This window comes from Prionailurus viverrinus, chromosome C1 (assembly GCF_022837055.1).
Source record: "Prionailurus viverrinus isolate Anna chromosome C1, UM_Priviv_1.0, whole genome shotgun sequence".
Classification (NCBI taxonomy): Eukaryota; Metazoa; Chordata; class Mammalia; order Carnivora; family Felidae; genus Prionailurus; species Prionailurus viverrinus.
In genome coordinates, this window is record NC_062568.1 from 142,387,211 (window position 1) to 142,412,143 (window position 24,933).

Genomic DNA, 24,933 nt, shown 5'->3' on the forward strand with positions numbered 1-24,933 from the left:
TGGTGCATTGGGTTTTAAAATGACATTGGCCCAGCTCATGGATCAAGTTGTTCTCAGTTCTGATTGGAAAGCAGGAGACCTTGCCAGTTCTACGGTTAGATTCTTACCAGGGGACTCCATATAAAGTTCATATCTGATCCCCATTTCCCTTTGTTTCTTCCTAATTAGCCATAGTGTGGAGAAGAGGATGGGGTAGTAATTGATACCCCTAACCGCTTGCAAATAAGGCAAGGACACTAAGGTAGGATTAGGCTTGACCAGACCTAGAAAAGTATGTGACAGTATATTCTTTTCTGTCCTTTGACTTCAGATGTAAAGTTGGCCAGAGTTTCGGGGCACCTGGGTGGCGCAGTCGGTTAAGCGTCCGACTTCAGCCAGGTCACGATCTCGCAGTCCGTGAGTTCGAGCCCCGCGTCGGGCTCTGGGCTGATGGCTCGGAGCCTGGAGCCTGTTTCCGATTCTGTGTCTCCCTCTCTCTCTGCCTCTCCCCTGTTCATGCTCTGTCTCTCTCTGTCCCAAAAGTAAATAAACGTTGAAAAAAAAAATTTAAAAAAAAAAAAAGTTGGCCAGAGTTTCTTTTCTCTATGGTAAGTAATAAAGATATTTCTTGGGGTTGTTGTTGTTGTTGTTGTTGTTGTTGTTGGAAGTTAAAAGGTCTAGAAATGTCAAGTTCGGTTACACATTCTTTTGCCATTACTGCTGAATTATATTAGCATAACTGTAATAGAAATTTTAGGTATTTTACTCCTGGTGATCCTGCTACCTGAAATATCCTCCTTAGGCCCTCCCCGCTTTCATTTTCCTTTTGGAGGGCTAATTCCAACTTTAGCTAGAATGTGAGTTCTCTGAGGTCAAAGAGTTCATCTTAATCATTCTTGTATCCTGTCGGTTCATTCATCCCTTATGTATATATTCATTTAAAACAAACAAACAAACAAACAAACAAACAAACAAAAAACAACTAACTTGTTGGCATCTCCAGTGTGGTAGACTTGCACCAGGTCCCACAGTGATGTAGCCACCAACATGAGAGCAGAGATGCTGCCCTCACAGTTTCTGGTAAAGCCCCTCATGACAAAAGGATTTCAACTGAGTAACTAAAACATTGAGCACAGGGCCTCATGGCATCTGTCACTCAGACACATCTATTCAGTGGATGAATCCATCAGTAGTGATGGAAGTGGCACATAGTCAGTGTCCTGAGTTTTTTGTACGGATCTTATGGATTCCAAGACTAGAATTTAACACAGAGTGAGTAATTAATATTCAGTAAATAACATTTACTGTGGGTAGGGCACCATGCTAAGTGCTTTATATATACCATTTTCTTCATCACAAAAACCCTGTCAGGTACAAACAACTTTTAATGTCCATTTTACAAATGAGGAAACTGAGGGTCAGAATATAAGTAACTTGCCCAGTCAACTAGCAACTATCAGAACAAGGATTCGAATGGAGTTGTTCAATTCCAAAGCTAGTGAACCTAAGCATTTTGCTGTACAACTTCCCAGGGGTTATCTATTTCTATTCCTTTTAGTGAAACTTGGACCAGTGGGACCTTAACAAAGAAGCCATCTATCAGTCAGGAGACCAAATATTCCACATTAAAAGCAGATAAAAATAGCTTCATCAGGAGCACAGTGAAGGTCATGCTTTTTTTCTTTTTTGTCATTTTTTCAGAGAGCCATTGATGGTCTTAGAGTGGTAGTATATACCAGGACTTTCCTGAATGCTACATCCAGCTAAGCTAAAGAGGAGTTGCCTATGGATTCTTATAATGAAATTTCTATGAATTTTAATATAAAATGTAATTTTATAGTTTACTAAGGGATCTAATGATTCTGGACAACACATTTAGAAATGGAATAAGGGAGGGGGGAAGTGAGACAAATTAAATATATTGTTCCCTCCCACTGTGCCTCCAACTTTACTTCTTAGGGGAAACAGTAAAGATAGGTTAAAATTATGTAATTACTTTTCATTCAAACCATGCAGATTATTTCCATAGTCTCATAGTTTATGACATTTACTGTCTATATAACTTGTATTTACAGAGCTAATGTTCAAGAAGCAGTTTGGGGTTTTTTTTCTTAACAATAGTAGCCACAGTAACAATACCTAAAATTGTTTGCTGTGTGCCAGGCTTTGTGCTGAAGCTTTTACATGCATTATTTCACTTTATCATCCCCGCAACCCTAGGAGAAAGTTATAATCTCCACTTTAAAAACAAGGACCCAAAAGTTGGACAGATAGAGTAATAGCTCAAGGTCAAGGAACCAAGATTTGGAGAGGTTGAGGATTGTCTCAGGGTAACCGACCTAATAAGTGCCTGATTCCAGTGTCCATGGACTCAGTTACTCTACTGGCCCATCCTCTTGAGAGGTTAGCCTGACTGCTGGCTAAACTGCCATCAGGTAAAGCCTTGCAGTCCATACATAGGAGTTTCCCAGGGCAAAGTGATCTGGAGAAGAGAATGACCCATTTTCCAACTTGATAATACTCTCGTAAAGTGGTTTTTAAAATGAGATAGTCCTCCTAAAAGCAAATTATTAAGGAACACCCATCATTGAAATTATATTTAATACCTATTTACTACTTATTTTCTTCTAAGAGGATCCTGGTTTCCTTCTCCAGGCCTGAATTTTATGTTTTTTCCCAAGCCATTCTGAATTTTTGTTTGCTTCAGGTTAGAAAAGCTCCCTGGGTATAGCTGTGGTTCGATGTTTTCAGCTGCTTTGCTCTGTGCTGATGGTTTTGACTCCTTCAGTAAAGGTACGCTGGCCTACCATGGCTCTCTTATATAGGAGCTCAAATAGATATTGCAGAGGAGAAGAATAACAGCAGTTATGAATTGTGTTTCTGGGTCTCTGTAAATTTTAATATAATGGTTACATTTTCTTATTAATCATTTTGCTACAGGTTCATCTCCTAAACACACTCCAGAAACACACTGCTGCATAGTTTCAAATGGCCTTCTTAATTAGTTTCCAAGCTCTATTAGAGTTAATAGCTATATCAAAGCATAGCACTTAAAAAAATTTTTTTTAAGTTTATTTATTCTGAGAGAGAGAGAGAGAGAGTGAGAGAGAAAGCACACACAAGCAGGGGAGGGGCAGAGGGAAGGAGAGACAGAATCCCAAGCAGGCTCCAGGCCATCAGTACAGAGCCCATTGCAGGTCTCAAACTCATGAACCGTGAGTTCATGACCTTAGCTGAGATCAAGAGTTGGTCACTTAGCCAACTGTGCCATCCAGGTGCCCCCCAGAGCATAGCATTTTAAATAACATTTAAATAAATCCTAAAGGAGTTTTATCACACTTAGTAGTCTGTTCCCTTTCATGCCATTGTCACCAAAATCATCAAGAATCATTATACTTGTTCTTACAGAAGTATTTTCTAGACCACCCATTTATTTGTTAAAGGGGAGGATGTTGGTCCTCACTGCTTTAATGAGAAAAAACAATCACTTGAGTTAGGAGAAATTACAGAATGTTGTCACATAGGTTCAGGTAAGTAAAGTTACAATATTTTAGTGTCTGGGCTTGAGCCTTTTACTTCTAGCCAGTAAAGCCTCCAGGAATTTCTCTTTTGCTGTAAACAGTTAGAAAACTGGACCAATTATGTGAAACACTAGTTTTCAGACAATGTACAAGAAGAAGTATAGGACTGTGATCCTTAAAGGGATGGAAACAAATGAAGTGAGATGTCCGGTTGCCCCAGCTCACTGTCTGGAGTCAGTTTCCAGAGAGAGGGGGAACAGAACAGAGCCCAGGGATCTTGCTGAGTCCACAGGACAAAGATCAGAGTATGGGGAGATCAAGATGGTAGAATTTTCAGGACGAAGTACTGGGGGTGAGGGAGCTTCATGAAGAGAGCATTCTAGACATCTGCAGAATTGTTCCTTCAGTCTTGGGCTGCAAATTTATTAGTCTATGCATACTTAAGGGCAACTACTTAACACTGGAGAGAGAAACACTAGAAAATAGACCAAAAAATTCCTGGAACTCACAATACATGGGAATAGTTCATATTCATATCAGCCAGCATAGAGAGATCTCAAAATATGTATATGAATGAGAGAGACAGACAGACAAAGGAGAGAGTCAGTAGTGCAAAGGGATCTTATGATCAGGATTGGAATAAATGGCCAGAGAAGTCAACATGGACAATGTAACCAGTGACCAGTGGGAATATGACCATTTCAGCTATGACAGTGCCAGTGATCAAGAATCTAGGACCATGGTGACATGATTGTATATCCTGGAATATTCCAGCACAAGACTCTCTATAAATGCTCAGTGTGAATGTTGCCTAGAAAGAAAGGTGGCAGGGTGCCCTAGTGGCTCAGTCAGTTAAGCGTCCGACTTTTGATCTCGGCTCAGGTCATGATTTCATAGTTTGTAAGCTTGATCCCCACATCTGACTCTGTGCTGGCATTGCAGAGCCTTCTTGGGATTCTCTCTCTCTCTCTCTCTCTCTCTCTCTCTCTCTCTGCCCCTCCCATGCTCTTTCTCTCTCCCAAATAAATAAACTTTGAAAAAAGAAAAAAGTGGAGAAGAAAAGGAAAGACCTAAATTTAACTTAGTTTGAATTTTAAATGATTAAGAAGTTACTGGATTTGACTACATGTATCTGAATTGTTTTCTGTCTCTAGAAAATGTGTTCAATTATAGGAAAATAAAATCATTTATATATAACAATTTGTAGTTTTTAAAATTGTCTACTGGCATATCATTTAATGTCATGGGACCTGATTGATCATCTCTGAAATAGGGAAAATAATATCAACCTCATACAACTGAATAAGATTTCAAAGGATAATTTATGGTGGGGGGGGGCATTTATACATTTAGAAGAAAATTTCCAGTGTGAATGTTAGGTAAGCTTAGGTTTTCTTGGGTTATTTTGTGGGTTTTTAAAAATTTTTTTAATGTTTATTTATTTTTGAGTGAGAGAGAGAGAGAGGCAGACTACCAGGGGGAGGGGCAGAGAGAGAGAGGGAGAGACAGAATTGGAAGTAGACTCCAGGCTCTGAGCTGTCAGCACAGAGCCCAACTTGGGGCTCAAACTCACAAACTGTGAGATCAGGACCTGAGCTAAAGACGAACGCTTAACCGACTGAGCCACCCAGGTGCCCCAGGTTATTTTGTTTTTTATGTGAGCTCTACACCCAGCACAGGGCCTGGATTCATGACCCCCAGATTAAGAAAGAGTCTCATGCTCCATGAGCCAGCCAGGTGCCCCCAGGCTTAGGTTTTTAAACCAATGTGATTTCTGTTATTTCAGGAGGCTTGCTCTGGCTACCATGAATATGATAACTTGAAGAAAGGAAGGCCATTAGGAGGAGACCAGTTAGGAGGCTTTGTTCAGACAACAGGGAATGAGGCCATATTTAGGAAATTGCCGTGTTTTGGGTTCAAGAGCCATTCCAATGGTACAAATGTGAAGAAGGGTAAGGAATTAGGGAGGAGTCAGAGATGACTCCAAGGTTACAGGCTTGATGACTAGGAGGGCAAGGATGATATTAACTGCGTTCAAAAGTAAGGATGTCAGCAGGTTTGAGAAAAAGATGAGTTCAGTTTAAAGCACACTGAACATTGAGTACAAAGATGCCCTCCAGAAAAAGAAGTCAACAATATTGTAATGGTTAAGAGTGAGGGTGTGGTGTGGCTCTGGAGGCAGACTCTTGGAAAAGTTACTTACGCTTTCAGTGCCTCAGTTTCCTTTTGTGGAGAACAGTGGTGAAAATAGTGCATACTTCATGGATTTGTTAGAAAGCTTGAGTATAAAGTCACCCAGGAGGAATACTTAGAAAGGCACCATCTTTGAATGTAGCTACTTTGGCCACTGTTGGTGGGAGGATGGTACAAAGGGCATGAAGAAAGGGCACTTCCCACTGCTGTGGATGACAAGAGATACAGCTCTGAACATTTAACTAGCTGGTGACTTTGAACAAGGGATTCAGCCAGACCTCAGTTCATGTGTGAAAATGAGGGATTAGGTAATTCTCTGTAAGGCCTCTTAGAGCTCTTACCATTGTGTGATTGTGTTGAGGCTGAAAGTAAAATTTGTCACAGATAAACCATAATGGAAATAATTTATTCACAGATAATGGAGCAGTCAATGGTGTTCATCGCATTTTTGAGTACCTGTGTGTCCGTAAGTCATATTTTTGCATTTAAAGCACATTAGAAATTTAAACATGGTAAAGGTAAAAAGCTTTTTGAAATTTGCCTCTGGAGATTTTTTTTTTTTAATTTAGAATTTCAAGTGTGCATTGTTCTAGTGGCTTTTCTATTTACCTGTCACTGTAAATTTTCTGCAGAGTTTCTGGTAAATGTATGGAGTCTTCTCCTGTTATGCTTGGCTTAGTGATGTCACAAAATAGCTGTCTGGACGCTTACTTCATCTGCAAGAATAGGGTTTTTCATTTGCCAGGATTTTCACTTGTTAAAAAGGGTCTCAGTCTCCATAGACAGGGTATTAATTTGCTGTTTTTAGATAAGCCTTCTAGAGCAGAATGCAATCCTCTTCCCATTAGGTTACTAGAAATTTTTATTAATAGAAACATGCTAAGCACATAAACAAAGTTAAGATTTGCATGTGGCATACACAGGGGAAAGTTTATGAAGGAGGAGCTATAAGGAAAAAATACCAAAGAACTCCCTCTTAATAGCTTATACCTCCCCTATCATTTTACCTTTTAATAGGGGAGGTTTTCTTCACCCTTATTTTCTTTAACCCTTTCTGGTTTTCAAAATCTGATACCTACCCATATGTATTGAACAAAATCATTTTTCACTTATGTCCTTTTTAAATTACAATATGCAAAATATGGCTGAAATAATAGGATGAAGTCCAGTTAAGTCACCTGTAAAAATCAGCCTAAATTACTTTATTATCTCATATTCATGCTGAAAACTTTCTTCATATGACACATGTTTAGTATTCACTTTAGATACATTTTCAAAATGTTCGGCTATCAGAATAAGAAATCAAATACAAAAACTGTATCACAGTTTATACTACATATTTTCCAGTTTTTCATGTGAGTAGGCTTCAAATATTAATAAGAGGAAGAGAGGTTGTTAACTTATTTGGGAAGCCAGATATTCAATTCTCAGATTACTCAAAGGTCTTATTGTACATGGGTGTGTATGTATCATGTATGTATGTTGGCGAGGAGGGAGTTATGTTTTGCTTTGGGAAAGAACCGTTTAGGGAAAATCTGGCAGACACTGTAAATAGCTATGATTTAAAATTTTTTCTTATCAGTTGAAAAATACCTGGGCCACTAACTGTGCATTGTTTGGAAACTTGTAAAAATGTGCCCACCTGGATAATGTCACAGAGGGCTATGGTCCCCACTCTTGTCTTCCGATGCCAAGCCACATGTATTCTGTAATCTTGGTTTTGTCAGATGACAGATGCTTCCTCCTTTCATGCCACAAAAAGTGAAATTCCAGCTAATATGAAAACTTTATAAATGAAGTCTGGTAATTGTACTTGAGTCTAAGAAGACAATTTAAATTTATATGTATATATAATTAATTATGTATTAATTATTTTCAAACTGTTTAAGTAGAAACTATTTTACATTAGTAGTCTTAACATTGACTTTTTGTCTTAAAAAATTTTTACTGAGTCAGGAATCTTGTTATAGTGTAAACATGGGCCTTGGGTCCTAAGTCCTGCTTTTGCCCCTATGACTGAGAAAAGTTAATTAAACCTAATGGAACTTGGTCCCTTGATCTGTATGACTGCTAAGACCTCTTCTGATTTTAATAGTCCATGATTCTATAAGTTATATGATGTGCTAGTTTCTTTCCATTTAATTCTCCAGTTCAGAAATTTATCACACATATATCTGCATCTAGCTTTGACATCTATTAGGTGATCTATTAGGTGATCAATAAATATTTATTAAAGTAATGGTATGTGTATTTTGCTGTTTCTGATGGGTTATGAAATTACTGTAATTTCACAGCTTTTTATATCGGGCTGTTACTCATCTTTATTTTTGCTGAATGATATTATTGCTGCTTTAACATTTACTTACTCTCTACCATAGTTTTGTGCATGATGTAGAGTTGTTTTTATGTGTTTCAGAGAGGAAGCTGGAGGAAAAACTCTTTCACTACACCTAATCTTAGTCAACCTAAAAAGATAGATACAAATACTATCATAATCATAAAATAATCCAGAAAGTAAAGTTTACTTTTATTCAGCTTGACTTTACTAGTGAGGAAAACAAAAAACAAAACAAAAACATTCTGTTACTGGCCAGTTGCCCTATGGAAAGAAATTGGAGATACCCATCCTTTCTTCTAAGGCTCTTAGATGGATATACTGAATAGAAAAAAAAAAATACTACAGGATATAAATTGTTTCCTGTTTAATGTAAGAGTTTTTAAATTAAAACATTTGTTCCCTTAACTTTGATTTTTTTTTTCCATCATAGATTTTCAATCAGTCTTTAAATGAGGGATAAACTATTTAACTCAGTCATCGGATAGTACACACAGTGTATTAGTTCTTTAAAAATGCCTAGTTCTACGGGATATATATTCAGCTTCATATATTTTCAGTATTTAACACTAACACCACAGTGGCTTAATATCCCATTTGTAATGCAGAGAGAGTTAATGAGTTATGCTAGTAAAAAGCAAACTTTAAAGCATTTAATACATTTCATATTATTATTTGTTCTGAGAGACTAACTCAAGATTTATAGGGTTCAATTTTGAACCTCAGAATAAATAAAGAGAAGGGAAGCCAAAACTTCCCTGGTGTTGAGGAAAAACCCTTGCTTTCTAACTTCCTATGAATGGCAATATTGTTCCCCACAGTATAGGGGAGCCAGGACCTTGCCATTCCATACTAAGGCTTGTTTTTATTTTTAAGGAATGTCGGAAAATTGTGGAAATGAATGTTTTTTCTTTTTCTTCTTTCCTTAATACCTCATGGATCCTGACCTTTTCCTTTAAACTGGTTTAGTATGTGTTTCCTTTAAAACTGGTCACTGACCCAAAAATAAGTTTTTCTTTTTCCATGATCTTCTCTAAAGAATTCTGTTAATAGCACACTAAACTGGATTACAAACTTACTGAATAAGTGCTTTGAATTCTGGGCAACCTTGGAATAAAGGGCACAGAAAGAGTAATACTGCATAAAACAAAATTGAGCAAGTTAGTATAAAGGAAAGGAATGCAACTGTATGGTTGATGTGATCAACATCTTCTAGTAGGTTTATTAGCAATTTAATGGAATATGGTTATTCAAGCATAATAATAGCCTCAGTTGAAATGTCTGCTCTGCTCTTTTTCCCATACACTTTGGAATGAGTCGAATGTGACAGTTGAGCTTTCAACAAGCTTCATGAATTTTAAATCCTTTTGAGTCATAAAATGGGTTACATGGCATGTAGTCAGTGTGGACAAGGAGTTGGCAGCCTCGCTGGGTGTTATGGGATATCAGGTGTCTTCAACATACTGAGGACCTGGGTTCACTAGGTGCATTCAGAGGTCTGCTCTGCATATCCACAAAGAACAGAGGACCTCTTTCTGTCCAACATTTAATAATTAATTATTTTGCAATTGTAAAGTTACTTTCCCAGCAATTGGTTCAAGACTTAAACTTCATGTCATCACAGAAGAAAATCTTTACTACTGTCTCAGAACAAATTATTTTGGGGCAGCTAAATATTTCTATGTTTGTTTCCTTCTCCTGTCTGATTCATGTGTATTTAAAGAAGAAAACCTCTGTGAATTGTGACATGGATTTGTACCCTCAAATTTTAACACATATCCTAATTGGTCCTAAAGTTATTCTCAATTTCTGTTACCACTGTAAAAATCTGATTCTTTGCTTAGGGATAAAAGTATTGAAATAATCTGAAATTCAATACAGGGAGCTTTACTATTTGTATCTGGAGCTACCTTACAACAAAAGTCTGTTTTCCGAAGATAATTTTTCAGGAAGTCCATTTTAAAGCAATCTCAACTTGAAGTGTGAGTTCATTTTTAAACTACCTTATAACAGTGCCCTATATTTTATTTAAATGTGGCATGTGGGTTCTTCTAGTGTAATTTTATAATAGCATGAGGAAAAAACCAATTTCCTTAACAATTTCCGATAGGAAATTTTGGAAGTTTATGTGACAGATTATTAGTAGTGGTATCTATACATGGTGTTGGGATTACAAGAATTTTTAATGGTTTTATTTTTACTGATCTGTAATTTCTAATTTTTTCTGCATAGAATGTGTGGGATGGGATGTACTACCTTTTTCATCTTGAGTCTAGGGAGAGTGGGTTTTACAGAGACCACTCAGAGTTGATAGATATTCCCTGTATTTGGGAAATGCCCTGGGCACTGGTCTAGGAGATCTGAAGAGCAAGAAACTCAGTAACTAACGGCTTAGATACGGAGCCAAGAAATTGCTGCTTTGTTGGGCACAGATACACTGCCAGAGTTTGTGGAAGTGTTTTCATGGACTAGAAATGTAGGAGCTAAAGCTAGGCTGGGGCTGTTTCAAGTCCAGTCCAGAGGTATAGATAGCTTGGTATACCAAGCAAGGTAGCCCCACAGTGAGAGGCTGAATGGAGCAAACCACCAGTGAACTAGGGGTTGGTAACTCAGGCAAAAAAGACTTCTGAAATGTGGCTACAAGTGGTCTGCTCTTCCTTACCCAGAGTCACATTAGTACTTGAATGTTTAGAATAGTAGAAAGCATGCATTGACAAGCCATGTCCTCTATGCATAGATCTGCCTTGGCATCTGCCTCGGCAGTGATTACTACAGTTGTAGATAGGTAGACAGAGTTTTAGGCATTCAGCTTTTTCCACCAGTGACAACAATCATTATCCACTGACCAAGCAGGGCCCTAAATCATTTTTGCATATTTCCTTTTAGCCTTTGTTAACAATCATACTTATAAAAAAAATGTTGCAATCTAGTTTTTTGCATAGTCTTCTAACTGCTAAATTTATCCATGTTCTTATTCTTAGAAGTATCTCTTCGTTTCTCCCTGGGTATTTATAAGGATATGCTTCATTCAGTTCATTGCACAAATTCTAAATGACATTAGTCACTAAAGACACAGTATGTGAAATTACGCTCTTAAGATCTGAAAGAGTTAATCTACTTTTCAGAGTTCCTGAGGTACTATCTGAGAGAAGCTGAAGCAACAAGAAAATCTGGCTAACTATATAATGTCAACAAGAAATACTTAAGGAGTATATTTGCATAATACTAAAATACATTTAACTTTGCGTTTAGCATAAACATTACTGTGTTCACTTGGTATTTACTTCAAGATCCGAGTGTCAACTTATGTGATACTAAATGTAGTTCAGATACATTCGAAAACTTTACAAACTATACCCACTATTAAACAAAGTGGTTTTTGCCAACAGATTGTGTGCTTTGTTAGACTATAAGCTTTGTACATTTTATAATAAGCACATTCCTGTTGTGAAATGGAATGCGTCTGATCCATAATAAATCTAGTTGAGAGACAATGGAACTTAGCCAGCTCAGCCCTGGTTCAAGGAAAAAGACAATAAATAGGGGTAATGACATTTATGAAAATCTAATTTCATCATGCACTGCCTCATAAGAAGAGAATCTAGATGGCATTAAGGTTATTGTACTTTGAGAATTACTCAAAACCAGATACAAAGTGCCTTCCATCTTATAGAAGGGACTAGTAGCTATTCCTCAGATAAATGTTTTATTTAAAAGTTAGTTAATACTCAGTGATAATTGGAAACATAAATAAACTTTTTCTTAAAAAAAAAAAAGGAAATCATAAGGATAAGAATTCTACCATATTTTTCCCTAAAACAATTTGGGAAAGGCAAAACTCACCAGCTAGACAATAATTAGTTTTCCTTGGTAAAACGTTGACTGGAATGTTTCTATTAGGAAAATATTATCAAACTGTTCCAGTCTCAGTCCAGCCAAGGATGCCCAGATTTGATAACAGAGAAGAAAAATTATTCACTGTTTTTGTTACCACTATGTTAAAATTTGGACAGCTGTCAAAAACAAGAACAATTTCTTGAAACTAGCCATTTTGTACAACTATGGTGGAAATAAGCCTTTACTTAATATTCATAAGCATACAAATATTCAGCTGGTGGTTTTTCAGTAACACATTTTAAATAAGCTCTAGGAGAAGCAAATGTTTGAACATATGACAAAGGGTGAATATTTACAAAATCACTTGCCATGCTCCAGCCAGGAATCAGAAGGCAACTTCTCAGAATGAATTACTATGTCCTCTACTAACAATGACTGGAGCCTGTCACAGCCATTGCTAATGAAGGCTTCAATCAAAACACATAAAATAGTCTAGGACTAGGAAGGAAAAAAGAAAAGCAGTATTCCCAAAAAAAAAATCATCCCAGCATTCCAAAAACCATCCTGAATATTGTGTTCAAACACTGGGCAATGTGGTACAGTTAAAAAAGCACCAGCTTTGTACCAGTTGTGAAGAAAATTAGTTTCAATTGGTAAAAAATTAGTAAGTACAATACTTTTAAAAGGTATTCAGCCTTATTCATTTTTAGCACATACAACAGTCATTTAGAATATACTAATGGTTTCTAAATTATATCAAACCAGATACAAATCACTTGAATAATTGAATAAGAGTATTTTAATTAGCACAGCAAGCATCCATTTAGTCCTATAGTTGCTTTGGTATGAATTATTTTGGACTAATTGATCTAAAATGTGTTTGAAAGTTGTTCTTCCTATAGCCTTGCTAACTCTATTTGCTTAATGAACTTCACCCTGTCGCCTGTTCAAAGTGATCACAATTCCAAAATTGATGGTTTCTGAAAGAATGAAATCTTATACCACTGTTGTTTTATAGCTTCCACAAAATTGAATCTAACAAAAAACATACCGATGTTTAACAAGTATAGCACTTGAAGCCTTAACATACATTACATCCAGAAAGTTCATTTCAATCCACATGTGTTCCAGACCCTTTATCCTGGTGGTATCTGTGCAGTCATAATGTATGTGCATTAAATAGTCTTTTCCTGCCAAAGGGGGATTATTCCTTCCGTTGCTGCAAACAGCCACCATATTGTGCAACAGCAGTGGCTCAAAAATATCTCCAAGAGTCTGTTTCTTGGAATACAGTTGTTAAGAGGAATTGTCAAGGCCAGATTTCTCACATCACTTCCTACAGAACATAGTTTGAGATAGTTCTAATTTCCTTTGGTTTAAATACTGTTTTTAATGGGGGGTGGGAGGGAGGAGAGGGTGGGTGATGGGTATTGAGGAGGGCACCTTTTGGGATGAGCACTGGGTGTTGTATGGAAACCAATTTGTCAATAAATTTCATTAAAAAAAATAATAAAAAAAAAAAGACAAAAATAAATAAATAAAATTAAAAAAAAAAGAAAAAGAAAAAGAAAAATACTGTTTTTATGTCTTACTTCCAGTTCTGACTACCCTCCCAGAAGTCTGGATTAATATAGTCAAATGTGTTGATCTCTCCATATCTAGAATATCTGGAAGATATTTCAGAATCAACTTAGCTAAAACAGAACTCATATTTTCTCCCTAGATTTGTTCCTTTCCTCTGACTTTACTGTATCAAAAATTAGTACCATCATCCACCCAATTGCTCAAGACAAAAATCTAAATAATTTTTGATTTTTTTTTTTTTGCTTCACTCCCATATCTAATCTATCAGCAAGTCCTGTCACCTCTCCTTCAAAACACATTCCAAATTCTTCCCATTTTTTTTGTCTCCACTATCATCACCTTGTCCAAGCCACCATTATATTTTGCTTAGACTACTACAAATGCCTCTCAGCTAAATTCTCTGCTTCCATTCTTGCCTTCCAATACATTTTCCACAAAGCAGCTAGCCAGAATTATCTTTGTAAATTAGATTATGCCACTCTCCTCCTTCAAATTTCCAGTGGCTTCTAATAACACTTAAAATTCTAACCCTTTATGCTAGTTTACTAAGTTTGGTATGGTCTGTTCCCTGCCTACATCCCCAGTGTTATCTACCACCTTGCTGTATTAGTTTTCTAGAGTTGCCATAACAAAGTACCACCCGGTGGCTTAAATAATAGAAATTTATTTTCTCACAATTCTGGAGCCTAGAAATCTGAGATCAAGGTATGGGCCAGGTTGTTTCTCCTGAGGACTCTCTCTTTGAGTTGCAGATAGCTACCTTCTCCCTATGTTTTTACATAGTGTCACCTTTGTACCTGTATACTTCCTAATCTCTTTTTATAAGGATACCAGTCATTGGATTAGGACCCACACTAATGGCCTCATTTTAACTTAATTACCTCCTTCAAGGCCTTGATACAATCACATTCTGAGATACTGGGGGTAAAGACTTTAACATATGAATGGCAGGGGGTGGGGGGAAGAGAGTTCATCTCATAACACTTGTCCTATCCATTTAGCTCCATACTGACTATCTTTCTGTTCCTTGAACAAGTTAAGCTTGTTCCTATCTTAAGACTTGCACTGGCTCTTGTTAGAACATTCTTCTCCCTGATGGCAACAGTGTTGGTCCTCTTGGTCGACACATACATGTCACATGTTCGGAAAGGCTATTCCTGAGCTCCCAATCTAGCCCATTTATTTTACAGGCATACTTCAGAGATGTGGCACGTTCAGCTTCACATCACAATACAGTAAGCCAATTGAATTTTTTGGTTTCCCAGTGCATATAAAAGTTATGTTTATATTATACTGTAGTCTAATAAGTGTGTGATACCATTATGTGTAAAAAATATGCATACTTTAATTGAAAAATATATTATTGCTAAGAAAAAACTGCTAGCCATCATCTGTGCTTTCAGTGGGTCATAGTCTTTTTGCTGGAGGAGGATCTTGCCTCCGTGTTGAAGGCTGCTGACTGATCAGGGTGATGGTTGCTGCAGGTTAGGATAGCTGTGGTAATTTCTCAAAATAAGACAGAAATGAAGTTTGCAGCATTGATCGTCTCTTCCTTTCACCAACAATTTCTCTGAGCATGTGATGCTGTTTGGTAGCATTTTATGGACAGTAGAACTTTCAAAATTGGAATCTATCCTCTCAAACCCTGTGTCTGCTTTATCAACTAAGTGTATGTAATATTCTAAATCCTCTGTTTTCATTTCAACAATCTTCACAGTATCTTCACCAGAAGTAGATTCCATCTCAAGAAACCACTTTCTTTGCTCATCCATAAGAAACAACTCCTCATCTGTACAAGTTTTGTCATGAGATTGCAGCCATTCAGTCACATCTTCAGGCTCCACTTCTAATTCTAGTTCTCTTGCTATTTCTACCACATCCACCACCATTACTGAAATCTTTAGCCCCTCAAAGTTATCAATGAGAGTTGAAACCAGCATCTTCCAAATTCCTGTTAATATTGGTATTTTTACCCTTTTTCCATGAATCACAATGTTCTTAATGGCATTTAAAGTAGTTAATCCTTTCCAGAAGGTTTTCAATATATTTTGAAAACCTATTTTGAAAATATATTTTGGTCCCATCAGAGGGATCACTATCTTTGGCAGCTGTAGCCTTACAAAATGTATTTTTTAAATAATAAGACTTGGAAGTCAAAGTTATTTGTGGATCCATGAACTGCAGAATGGATGTTGTGTTTCGCAAGCATGAAAACCATATTAACCAATTTGACAATAAGTTATATTAAAAAAATAATAAAATTTTAAAAAATGTTTCTTCACTTTTGAAAAAGAAAAAAAAAGAAAACCATATTAATCTCATTGTCCATCTCCATCAGAGCTCCTGGGTGAACAGGTGCATTGTTAATAAGCAATAATTTTTTTAAAAGAGTCTTTTTTTCTGAGCAGTAGATCATAGTAGTGGGTTTAAAATATTCAGTAAGTCATGTCTTAAACAGATGTGCCATCATCCAGGCTTTATTGTTCCATTTATAGAGCATGGGCAGAATATATTTAGCATAATTCTTACGAGCCCTAAAATCTTCAGAATGGTACATGTAACTGGCTTCAACTTCAAGTCATCAGCTGCATTGGCCCCTAATAAGACAGCCTCTGCTTTGAAGCTTTGAAGCCAGGCATTGACTTCTCTAGCTAAGAAAGTCCTAGCTGACATGTTTTTCTAGTAAGCTATTTCATCTGCACTGAAAATCTGTTGTTTGGTGTAGCCACCTTCATTAATTATCTTAGCTGGATCTTCTGGATAACTTACTGCAGCTTCTACATCAGCACTTGCTGCTTCATCTTGCACTTTTATGTTATGGGGAAGCCTTCTTTCCATAAACCTCATGAACCCACCTCTGCTGGCTTCAGACTTTCCTCCTCCAGCTTTCTCACCTCTCCTAGCCTTCGGGGAATTGAAGAGAGTTGGGGCCTTGCTCTGGATTAGGCTTTGGCTTAAGGGAATGTTGTGGCTGGTTTGATCTTCCATCCAAACCACTGAAACTCTCCATATCAACAATAAGGCTGTTTTGCTTTCCTTTCATTTGTGTTCACTGGAGTAACACTTTTAATTTCCTTCAAGAACTTTTTCTTTGCATTCACGACTTGGCTAACTGGGTGGTACAACAGGCCTAGCTTTCTGCCTCTCTTGGCTTTAGACATGCCTTCCTCACTAAGCTTAATCATTTCTACCTTTCTATTTAAAGTGAGATGTGTGATTCTGCCTTTCACTTGAACACTTAGAGACCCTTGTAGAGTTATTGATTGGTCTGATTTCAGTATTGTTGTATCTCAGGAAATAGGGAGGCCTGAGGAGAAGAAGAGAAACGGGGAAACAGCTGGTCAGTGGAACAGTCAGAACACACAGAACATTTATTAAGTTCACCATCATATATGGTGCGTTTCATGGCTTCCCAAAACAATTACAGTAGTGACATCAAAGATCACTAATCATAGATTACAGTAACAAATATAATAATTATGAAAAATTTTGAAGTATTATAGGAATTACAAAAATGTGACACAGAGACACAAAATGAACAAATGTTCTTGGTAAAACAGCACTGATAGACTTGCTTGATGCAGGGTTGCCACAAGCCTTCAATTTATAAAAAAATGGAATAGAAGTGAAGCAAAATGAACTACCATAAAAAGGGGTATGCCTGTATATCACATTCCCTGAATTCTCTGCCTAGTACCTACTACTACTTAATATTTTTTCCTATTTATTATTTATGATCTATCTCTTCATATCCCCACCAGAATATACACAAACATCTTCTCTCTTCACTGATGTGTTTCTAGGACCTAGAATAGTGCCAGATGTGTTAAAAATGTTGAATCAATATTATTGAATGACCAGAAAAATGAATGAAATTATTAGAGAAGGTAAAGAGAAGAGTGGCAGTTCAGTTAGTGATTATTGTGACAAATAGATCAAGGATGGTTTTCTCACTTGGGGGTCTTTAGAAATAAGATGAATCTGCTTACCCTTGAAATGTTGTAAGAACTGTCTAGAAGAGGTCACCTCACCTTGCTACTATGCCTGAGCTAGACAAAGTGGATATTTTTAAAGGAAGCATAAGTTTATTATAACATTTCTAGAAATTATGTGTAACTTGCAGAGTTTTTCAGCTACTCATTCACTAAACATATGGAGAGTCTATTGTGGCCAGATCTTTTGTTAGTAGAGTGCCCTGGGAAACATGGCAGCACACAGAAGGCATATGCAACCCAGCCAGGGCCTGCAGTTGGCGTGGGCCCAAGGGTCTCTTGGAAGCCTTCTAAGGCAGCTTAATACCTACAAGGTATTAATTGTGTTCTGGACATACAAAATATTTGTCACGGTTTACCCCTGTTTGCCTTTATAATGGCAGCTTGCAGCTTCTCTGAATTTACAAGAAATTATGGGCCCTTCAAGCTCTATGTCTGGTGCTTATTTTGAATGGTGTGCACAGCAAATTTTTATGGTTCTTGACTTTTGGGAAAATTCCTTTAAAATTTTAGAACCTTGTCAGTTCCCTAGTTTTTAACATACTAGATTTTGCAAACCTTTTGGCAGCTGACACTTATTTTTATTTGGTATTTGGTGGTAAATCATATTTCTGTTTGTTCTCTGCAGATAGAATGTCAGTGGCTCTTAGACATTCAGTACATTATCGTCAACAAGGAAATGGGCCACTTGAATTAGTGCATTATATGTCAGGAGAGTGACAAGACCAGCGGAGCTTTTGCCTTGTTTTTCATTTTAAAAGTTAAATGTTGCTTCCAGGCTTCTTCTGGGAAACTCTCATGTTGGCATCTTTATCAAGGGGCCTCTGTTTTGTGTGTGTGTGTGTGTGTGTGTGTGTGTGTGTTGAGTTTTGGGTTTTTTTTTTCTTTTAGCATAGTTGACACACATGTTATATTAGTTTCCGGTGTACAACTCAGTCATTTGACAAGTTTATACATTATGCTATGTGCACCACAAGTATAGTTACCATCTGTCCCATTACGTCCCTGTTAGTGTCATTGACTCTTCCTTTCATTCCCATGACGTACTCATTCTATAACTCAAGGTCTGTATCTCCATCTTCCTTTCATCCATTTTGCCCCATCCTGCCACCTCCCTTACCTCTGGCAACCGTCGATTTTTTTCTCTGTATTTATAGTTCTGATTCTGCTTTTTGTTTATTCAATTTTTTAGGTTTCGTTTATGAGTGAGTGGAATCATACGGTATTCGTCATTTTCAGTCTGACCTATTTCACTTAGCATAATTCTCTCTAGGTCCATCCATGCTGTTTCAAATGGCGCAGTCTCATCCTTTTTTATGGCATGTTTGATTTTGTGTGTGCACGCACACGTGCATACCACATTTTCCTTATCCATTCATCTATTGATGGATACTTAGGTGGCTTCTATGTCTAGGCTATTGTAAATAATGCTGCAATAAATGTAGATGTGCATATATCTTTTTGAGTTAGTGCTGTGATTTTCCCTGAATAAATATCCATTAGTGGAATTATTGGATCATATGGCATTTCTATTTTTAATTTTTTGAGGAACCTCTATACTGTTTTCCACAGTGGCTTTACCCTTTTACATTCCCACCAATAGTGCACAGGGTTCCTTTTTCCTCCACATCCTCACGACACTTGTTTCTTGTCTTCTTGATTTTAGCCATTCTAACAGGTGTGAGGTGATATCTCATTGTGGTTTTGACTTGCCTATCTCTGATGATCAGTGATGTTGAGCATTTTTTCATGTGTCTGTTGGCCATCTGTATGTCTTCTTTAGAAAAATACCTATTCAGGTCCTCTGCTCATTTTTAATTTTTTTTTAATTTAAGTTTTTATTTAAATTCCAGTTAGTTAACATACAGTGTAATGTTAGTTTCAAATGTACTATATAGTGACTCAACACTTCCATACATCCTCTGATGCTCCTCACAAGTGCACTCCTAAATCCCCTTCACCTATTTAAACCAACTCCCCTCTGGTAACCATCAATTTGTTCTCTATAGTTAAGAGTCTGTTTCTTGGTTTGCTTCTCTCTCTCTCTCGCTCTCTTTTTCCCTTTGTTCATTTGTTTTGTTTCTTAAATTCCACATACAATTGAAATCATATGATTTTTGTCTTTCTCTGACTGACTTTGTTTAGCATAATATTCTCTAGCTTCATCCACGTTGCTGCAAATGGCAAGATTTCATTTTTTATGGCTAATATTCCATTGTATATATACCACATCTTCTTTATCCATTCATCAATCGATGGATACTTGAGCTCTCTCCATAGTTTGGCTATTGCTATGTGTAGCCCTGTATCCCTTTGAGTTAGTATTTTTGTATTCTTTGGGTAAACACCTAGTAGTGCCATTGCTGGATCATAGGGTACCTCTATTTTTAACTTTCTGAAGAACCTCCATATTGTTTTCCAGAGTGGCTGCAATGGTACCCATTTTTTAATAGAATTATTTGGTTCCTTGATGTTGAGTTGTATAAACTCTGTATATATTTTGGATATTGACCCCTTATCAGATATATCATTTGAAAATATCTTCTCCCATTCAGTAGGTTGTCTTTTTGTTTTGTTTGTGGTTTCCTTTGATGTGAAAAAGCTTTTTATTTTAGTGTAGTCCCAATAGTGTGTTTTTGCTTTTGTTTCCCTTGACTTAGAAGACTTATCTAGAAAAATATTGCTATGGCTTATGTCAAAGTTATTACTGTCTGTGTTCTCTTCTAGGATTTATATGGTTTCAGGTCTCATGTTTAGGCCTTTAATACATTTGATTTTATTTTTGTGTATGGTGTTAAAAGTAATCCAGTTTCATTCTTGTATGTGCAGGTTTCCAGTTTCTGGGAGGGGCCTTTGAATATCTATAACTTTCCAGATAATGAGAGCACTCATTCCCAGTTTTCTTCAGAGATGTTTTGTTTTAAGATTTTGTACCCCCCTCCTTCTTTTATAAATGTTTTTATTTTTATTTTTGAGAGAGAGAGAGCATGTGGAGGGGCAGAGAGAGAGGGAGACACAGAATCTGAAGCAGGCTCCAGGCTCTGAGCTGTCAGCACAGAGCCCAATGCGGGGTTCAAACTTGTGAGCCACGAGACCATGACCTGGATTGAAGTCAGACGCTCAATCGACTGAGCTACCCAGGATCCCCATTGTTTTGTTTTGTTTTGTTTTGTTTTGTTTTGTTTTGTTTTGTTTTGTTTTAAGTAGGCTTCATGCCCAGTGTGGAGCCCAACACAGGGCTTGAACTCATGATCCTGAGGTCACAAGTCGGATGCTTAACTAACTGAGCCACCTAGGTGCCCCTTCAGAGCTGTTTTTAATCTTTCCTGCGTACTCTGGCCCTATCAGTTTTCCTTCTGCATTTCTGCCAAACCTTTGCATTCACATGTCCTCCAGATCTGAGCACTGGTTCAGAGATGAGAGTGTCAGAACATCAATTTCCCACTCTGACATATGGAGCTATAACAATTATGCTTAATCTAAAGAATTGAGGCAGTATAATACTTCTTTTTGGCTTTAAAAGTTATTATTTACAATCTGCTTTCTTCTATAAACAGGATGGTCATAGTGTCACTAATGGCATTTAGTCAAAATTCTTGTCAGCCACAATAGCAGTTATTATCAGTTAAGATAACACCTTACATAATTGTGTAATTTGTTGAATGGCAAGTCAGGTGTATTTCTAGAGAAAGAAAAACCCTCCATTTAACAGTTGTTTCTACATCAGAACTTAATGAATTTTAGTAATGTAGACTATTGTTATGAACTCTTTGGATATTGCTTGTCAGGTTTGTTATATAAGTAAATGAATTGTTTTTAGCTGCAACTAACAGAAACTCAATTCAAATTGATTAAGGAAATGAAGAATCTCATATGCCAAGAATTTCTGTGCTCCAGAGTTGGTTGATTCATCAGCTCAATAATGTCATCAAGGACCCAGGTTCTTTCCATCTTTCTGTCCTGTCATCCTTGATGATGGTTGGGCTCTCAGACTAGCACCAGTCCCATGTACCATATCCAGACAGACAGTATCCAAAGGAAGAAGTGAGATTATGTTTCTTTCTGTACCTCCAGGAACTGTCAACAGACTTCCTCTCAGTGGCCCAAATTAGGTCATGTGTACCAGTCCCTGGCAAGAGGGATGAAACTACCTTGACTGATTCAGACTAGGAGGGATATGTTATTATTAATATGAGATAATCCATGTAAAATCAGTTAGCACAATGCTTAGCACTTAGAAAGAGCTTAATAAATTTTATTTATTACTAATGATGATAAGTCTGTGGCATTAATATTGTAAAAGACGGCCAGAGTTATGAGTGATTAAGAGGTAGATTCCTCAGCCCTTGGGGTTACTGATTCTATGTTGAGGAGATAGAGAGAGGTGACCAGTACCACCTATGTGTAGTAGGTACACCTGGAAAGGCCATCTACAATGCAGGGTTGTAGTTTAAGGCTCAGATCTTTAGAGAGAGCACAGACGAGGTCCCTACTCATAGGAAGAGATTGGGATAAGTTACTGCCACAGGACTCCAGGGAAAAGAACCAAAGTCACACCTGGGTTTATAATCTAATGTGGAACAAGGTATAAAGAATGACTTAATGCTGAGCCTCAGAGGATTGGCCTGGAGCTTGTTAGATCCTCCTTTTTTAGATGACAGTTGATCCTGGTAGGGATGAACCCAAAGTTGAAGTTTCCTATCCTCCAAATGGTTAGTATAAGAAAGTGTGCAGAGGTTAGCAGCTAAGCAGGCCCTGATATGTGTTTTCTCATAAGAAAGGCATTATTGACGCTCTACATGTGTAATTATTATCGTTGTTGGCAGGTAATTAGCACCTTGGGTTACTAAGAAACAAAAAAACAAAAAAACATGAAGTATCATAAGTTAGTGTTGATACTCACACACCTTGTTTTTTAGATACAGCTTTTCCCACTGCAGCAGAATCCTTCTGTTGGCCTCTGAGGGTTTGCATCCTTCTCAGATTTTTTCATCTACTTTTGGGTTTCCCATGTCTTCCCACCGCCCTCCTCCCCATCCATATACTCAGCTTCTTGCTTCTGATTGAATTTGGTTAAAATCTAGAATACATTATTCATGAATAACCATCTGGAATGTTTTCAGTAAACTATCTTGGAGGGAAATAAAATTACAGTTAAAGTCACATTTATGAATGCCAGAAACTGTTTTGAGACTCCAACTCTTTGAAATGTAGAGCTGGAAATGACTTCATTTTTAAGCTGACCTGTATCCCCTCATCTTACAAGTATGGGAACCAAGATGCTAAATATTGTGGTTAATTTTTAGATCTTGTCACTAGAGATAAGCCAATAAGTTTAGAAGTCCATATCACAAGATAAACCAATAAGTTTAGAATTCCAAGAAATCAATGGTAAAAATGCAATGGATATTAATTGTCTTTGGGAAATGTTTCAAGAGATCTTATTCGTGTAACAGTTATAATTATCAAAGCTCAAAAAAAGGAAAATGAACTAGGTAGTTATAAAACTTTCACACATGTTGACCACGAATATCATGAGTTCCCAGAATAATCAAAGGATTAATGACATTTACTTGACTCTTCCTGATAGCTTCTGAAGATTTTAATGCAGTAAATAATTTCCAGCTCTGTTGACCATATTCTTAGTATAGTAAGGCCTTAATTAATTTTTCATAAGTTAAAGTGAGCTGTTTGTGATCTGAGAATTATCCAGAAACCTGTTTGGTTTCTAAGGAAGAATTCCAGATGACCCACCAGCAGGAAAGATAACCATTATAAACATTTTTATTTCTTAGTTTAAACGTTACTTCCTCAAAGTGACCTTTCTTGACCCCTGAATCATGTACCCTTCTTATTTCTCAAAGCACACTGTTGTTTTCCTCCATAACCCTTATCATAATGTGTAAACTATATGTTGATTTGGGTGAATCTTTAATATCTGTTACCCTAAGGGCACTATATAGCAGGAGTCATGTCTATTTTTTGATGACCGCTCATTACTGTCTATTGTGGTATCTAGCTCAGAGCAGATACTCAATATTTACTGAATGAATGAAACTGAGAATGAGATTGGGATGGCTCAAGGCACATTTGTGTTCTGCATTACTACTTAGGTATATACTTCTGTCATTTTCATTTCTATGAGCATGTATTAGATTTGTAACTTTAAAAAAACAGTATTGCAACTTGCTTTCTATATTTTAAAATCTAACTGTACAACATTTTAGTAAATATTGGATTAAGGAAGTTGGTGGATCTAAAACTTTCAACTCCGTTAAAACATTTTCTTTTTCTCAGGAATTTCTTAGGAACATCTTAAGAACTTTTGCATCTTATTCTGAATAAACAACTTAGAGATAAGTTCAACATTTTGCTTCTGACCAAAGGCCTTTATAGATAAATTTTTAAAGTAAAATGTTTAAATTAGGAACTTTCTGTATTAGTTTTCCATTGCTGTGTGACAGCTTACCATAAATATAACACTTAAAAGAACACCCACTGGGGTGCCTGGGTGGCTCAGTTGGTTAATCATCTGACTCTAGATTTCGGCTCAGGTCATAATCTCATGGTTTGTGAGTTTGAGCCCCACATCGGGCTCTGTGCTGATGGCATGGGGCCTGCTTGAGATTCTCTGTCTCCCTCTCTCTCTCTCTGCCCCTCCCCCACTCTCACTCTCTCGAAATAAACAAACATTTAAAAAAAATAAAAATAAAAGAATACCCACTATAATATTATCTCTCAGATTTTGCAGATTGGAAGTCTGGGTGTGGCATACCTGGTTGTGGTTGTTGGCTGGGCTCTGTTCTCACCTGGAGCTTAGGTCTTCTTCCAAGCTCATTCAGGTTGTAGTCAGAATTCATTTCCTGTGGTTGTAGGATCAAGGTCCCTGTTTTTTTGCTGGCTGTTGACTACGGGTTTCTCTTAACTCCTAAAGGCAGCTCTGCGGGCATATCTCTAAAGGCAGTTCCCAACATGGCTGTTTGCTTTTTTTTCCAGACTAGTAGGACATCTCTCTGACTTCTTCCATCTCTGACCTCTAAACCCCCGTTTAAGGGCTCATCATATTAGGTCAGGCTCACCCAAGATAATCTCCTTTTTAATGAACTCAAATCAATGGATTAGAGACTCAGTTGCATCTGCAAAATAACTTTACCTGTGCTATAAAAATGTGCCTAATCATGGGAGTGATATCTCCTCACATTTATAGGTTCTTTTAACACCCAAAGGGAGAGATTTGCACATGGTATATACATCAGGCAGTGGCAGTCTTGGGTATTGTAGAATTCTTCCTCCATAGTTCCCAATGTGGTAAATTCTCAGAATCTTTCCCAGTTGATTGAATTGGTTTGAAATGTGTGTGGTGACTTGGTTTGGAGTGTATCTTCATGTCTCTGTGCTTTTGTAATCTCATTGTAATTAAAATGCTTTTGTTGACTGAAGATTTCTCTACAAATAACTCCTTCTCACAATCTGATCTAGGAATTGGAAAGAT

The 24,933-nt window shown here is 37.1% G+C and overlaps 1 protein-coding gene and 1 pseudogene across 25 annotated transcripts in view; one reads left to right on the forward strand and one right to left on the reverse strand.

Moving 5' to 3' along the window:
* The window catches only part of DDAH1 (dimethylarginine dimethylaminohydrolase 1), a 244,319-nt gene that overhangs the window by 172,368 nt on the left and 47,018 nt on the right, over nucleotides 1-24,933 (forward strand). For 2 of the 25 annotated variants that reach the window (XM_047869773.1, XM_047869775.1), the window contains exon 2: nucleotides 6,109-6,159. The exons of the other annotated variants lie outside the window; for them this stretch is intronic. In XM_047869773.1, coding sequence (XP_047725729.1) covers nucleotides 6,109-6,159 — 51 coding nt within the window. The remainder of the gene's footprint in view (nucleotides 1-6,108; nucleotides 6,160-24,933) is intronic. 25 annotated transcript variants of the gene reach the window in all.
* On the reverse strand, nucleotides 14,830-24,736 carry LOC125172821 (tigger transposable element-derived protein 1-like; annotated as a pseudogene).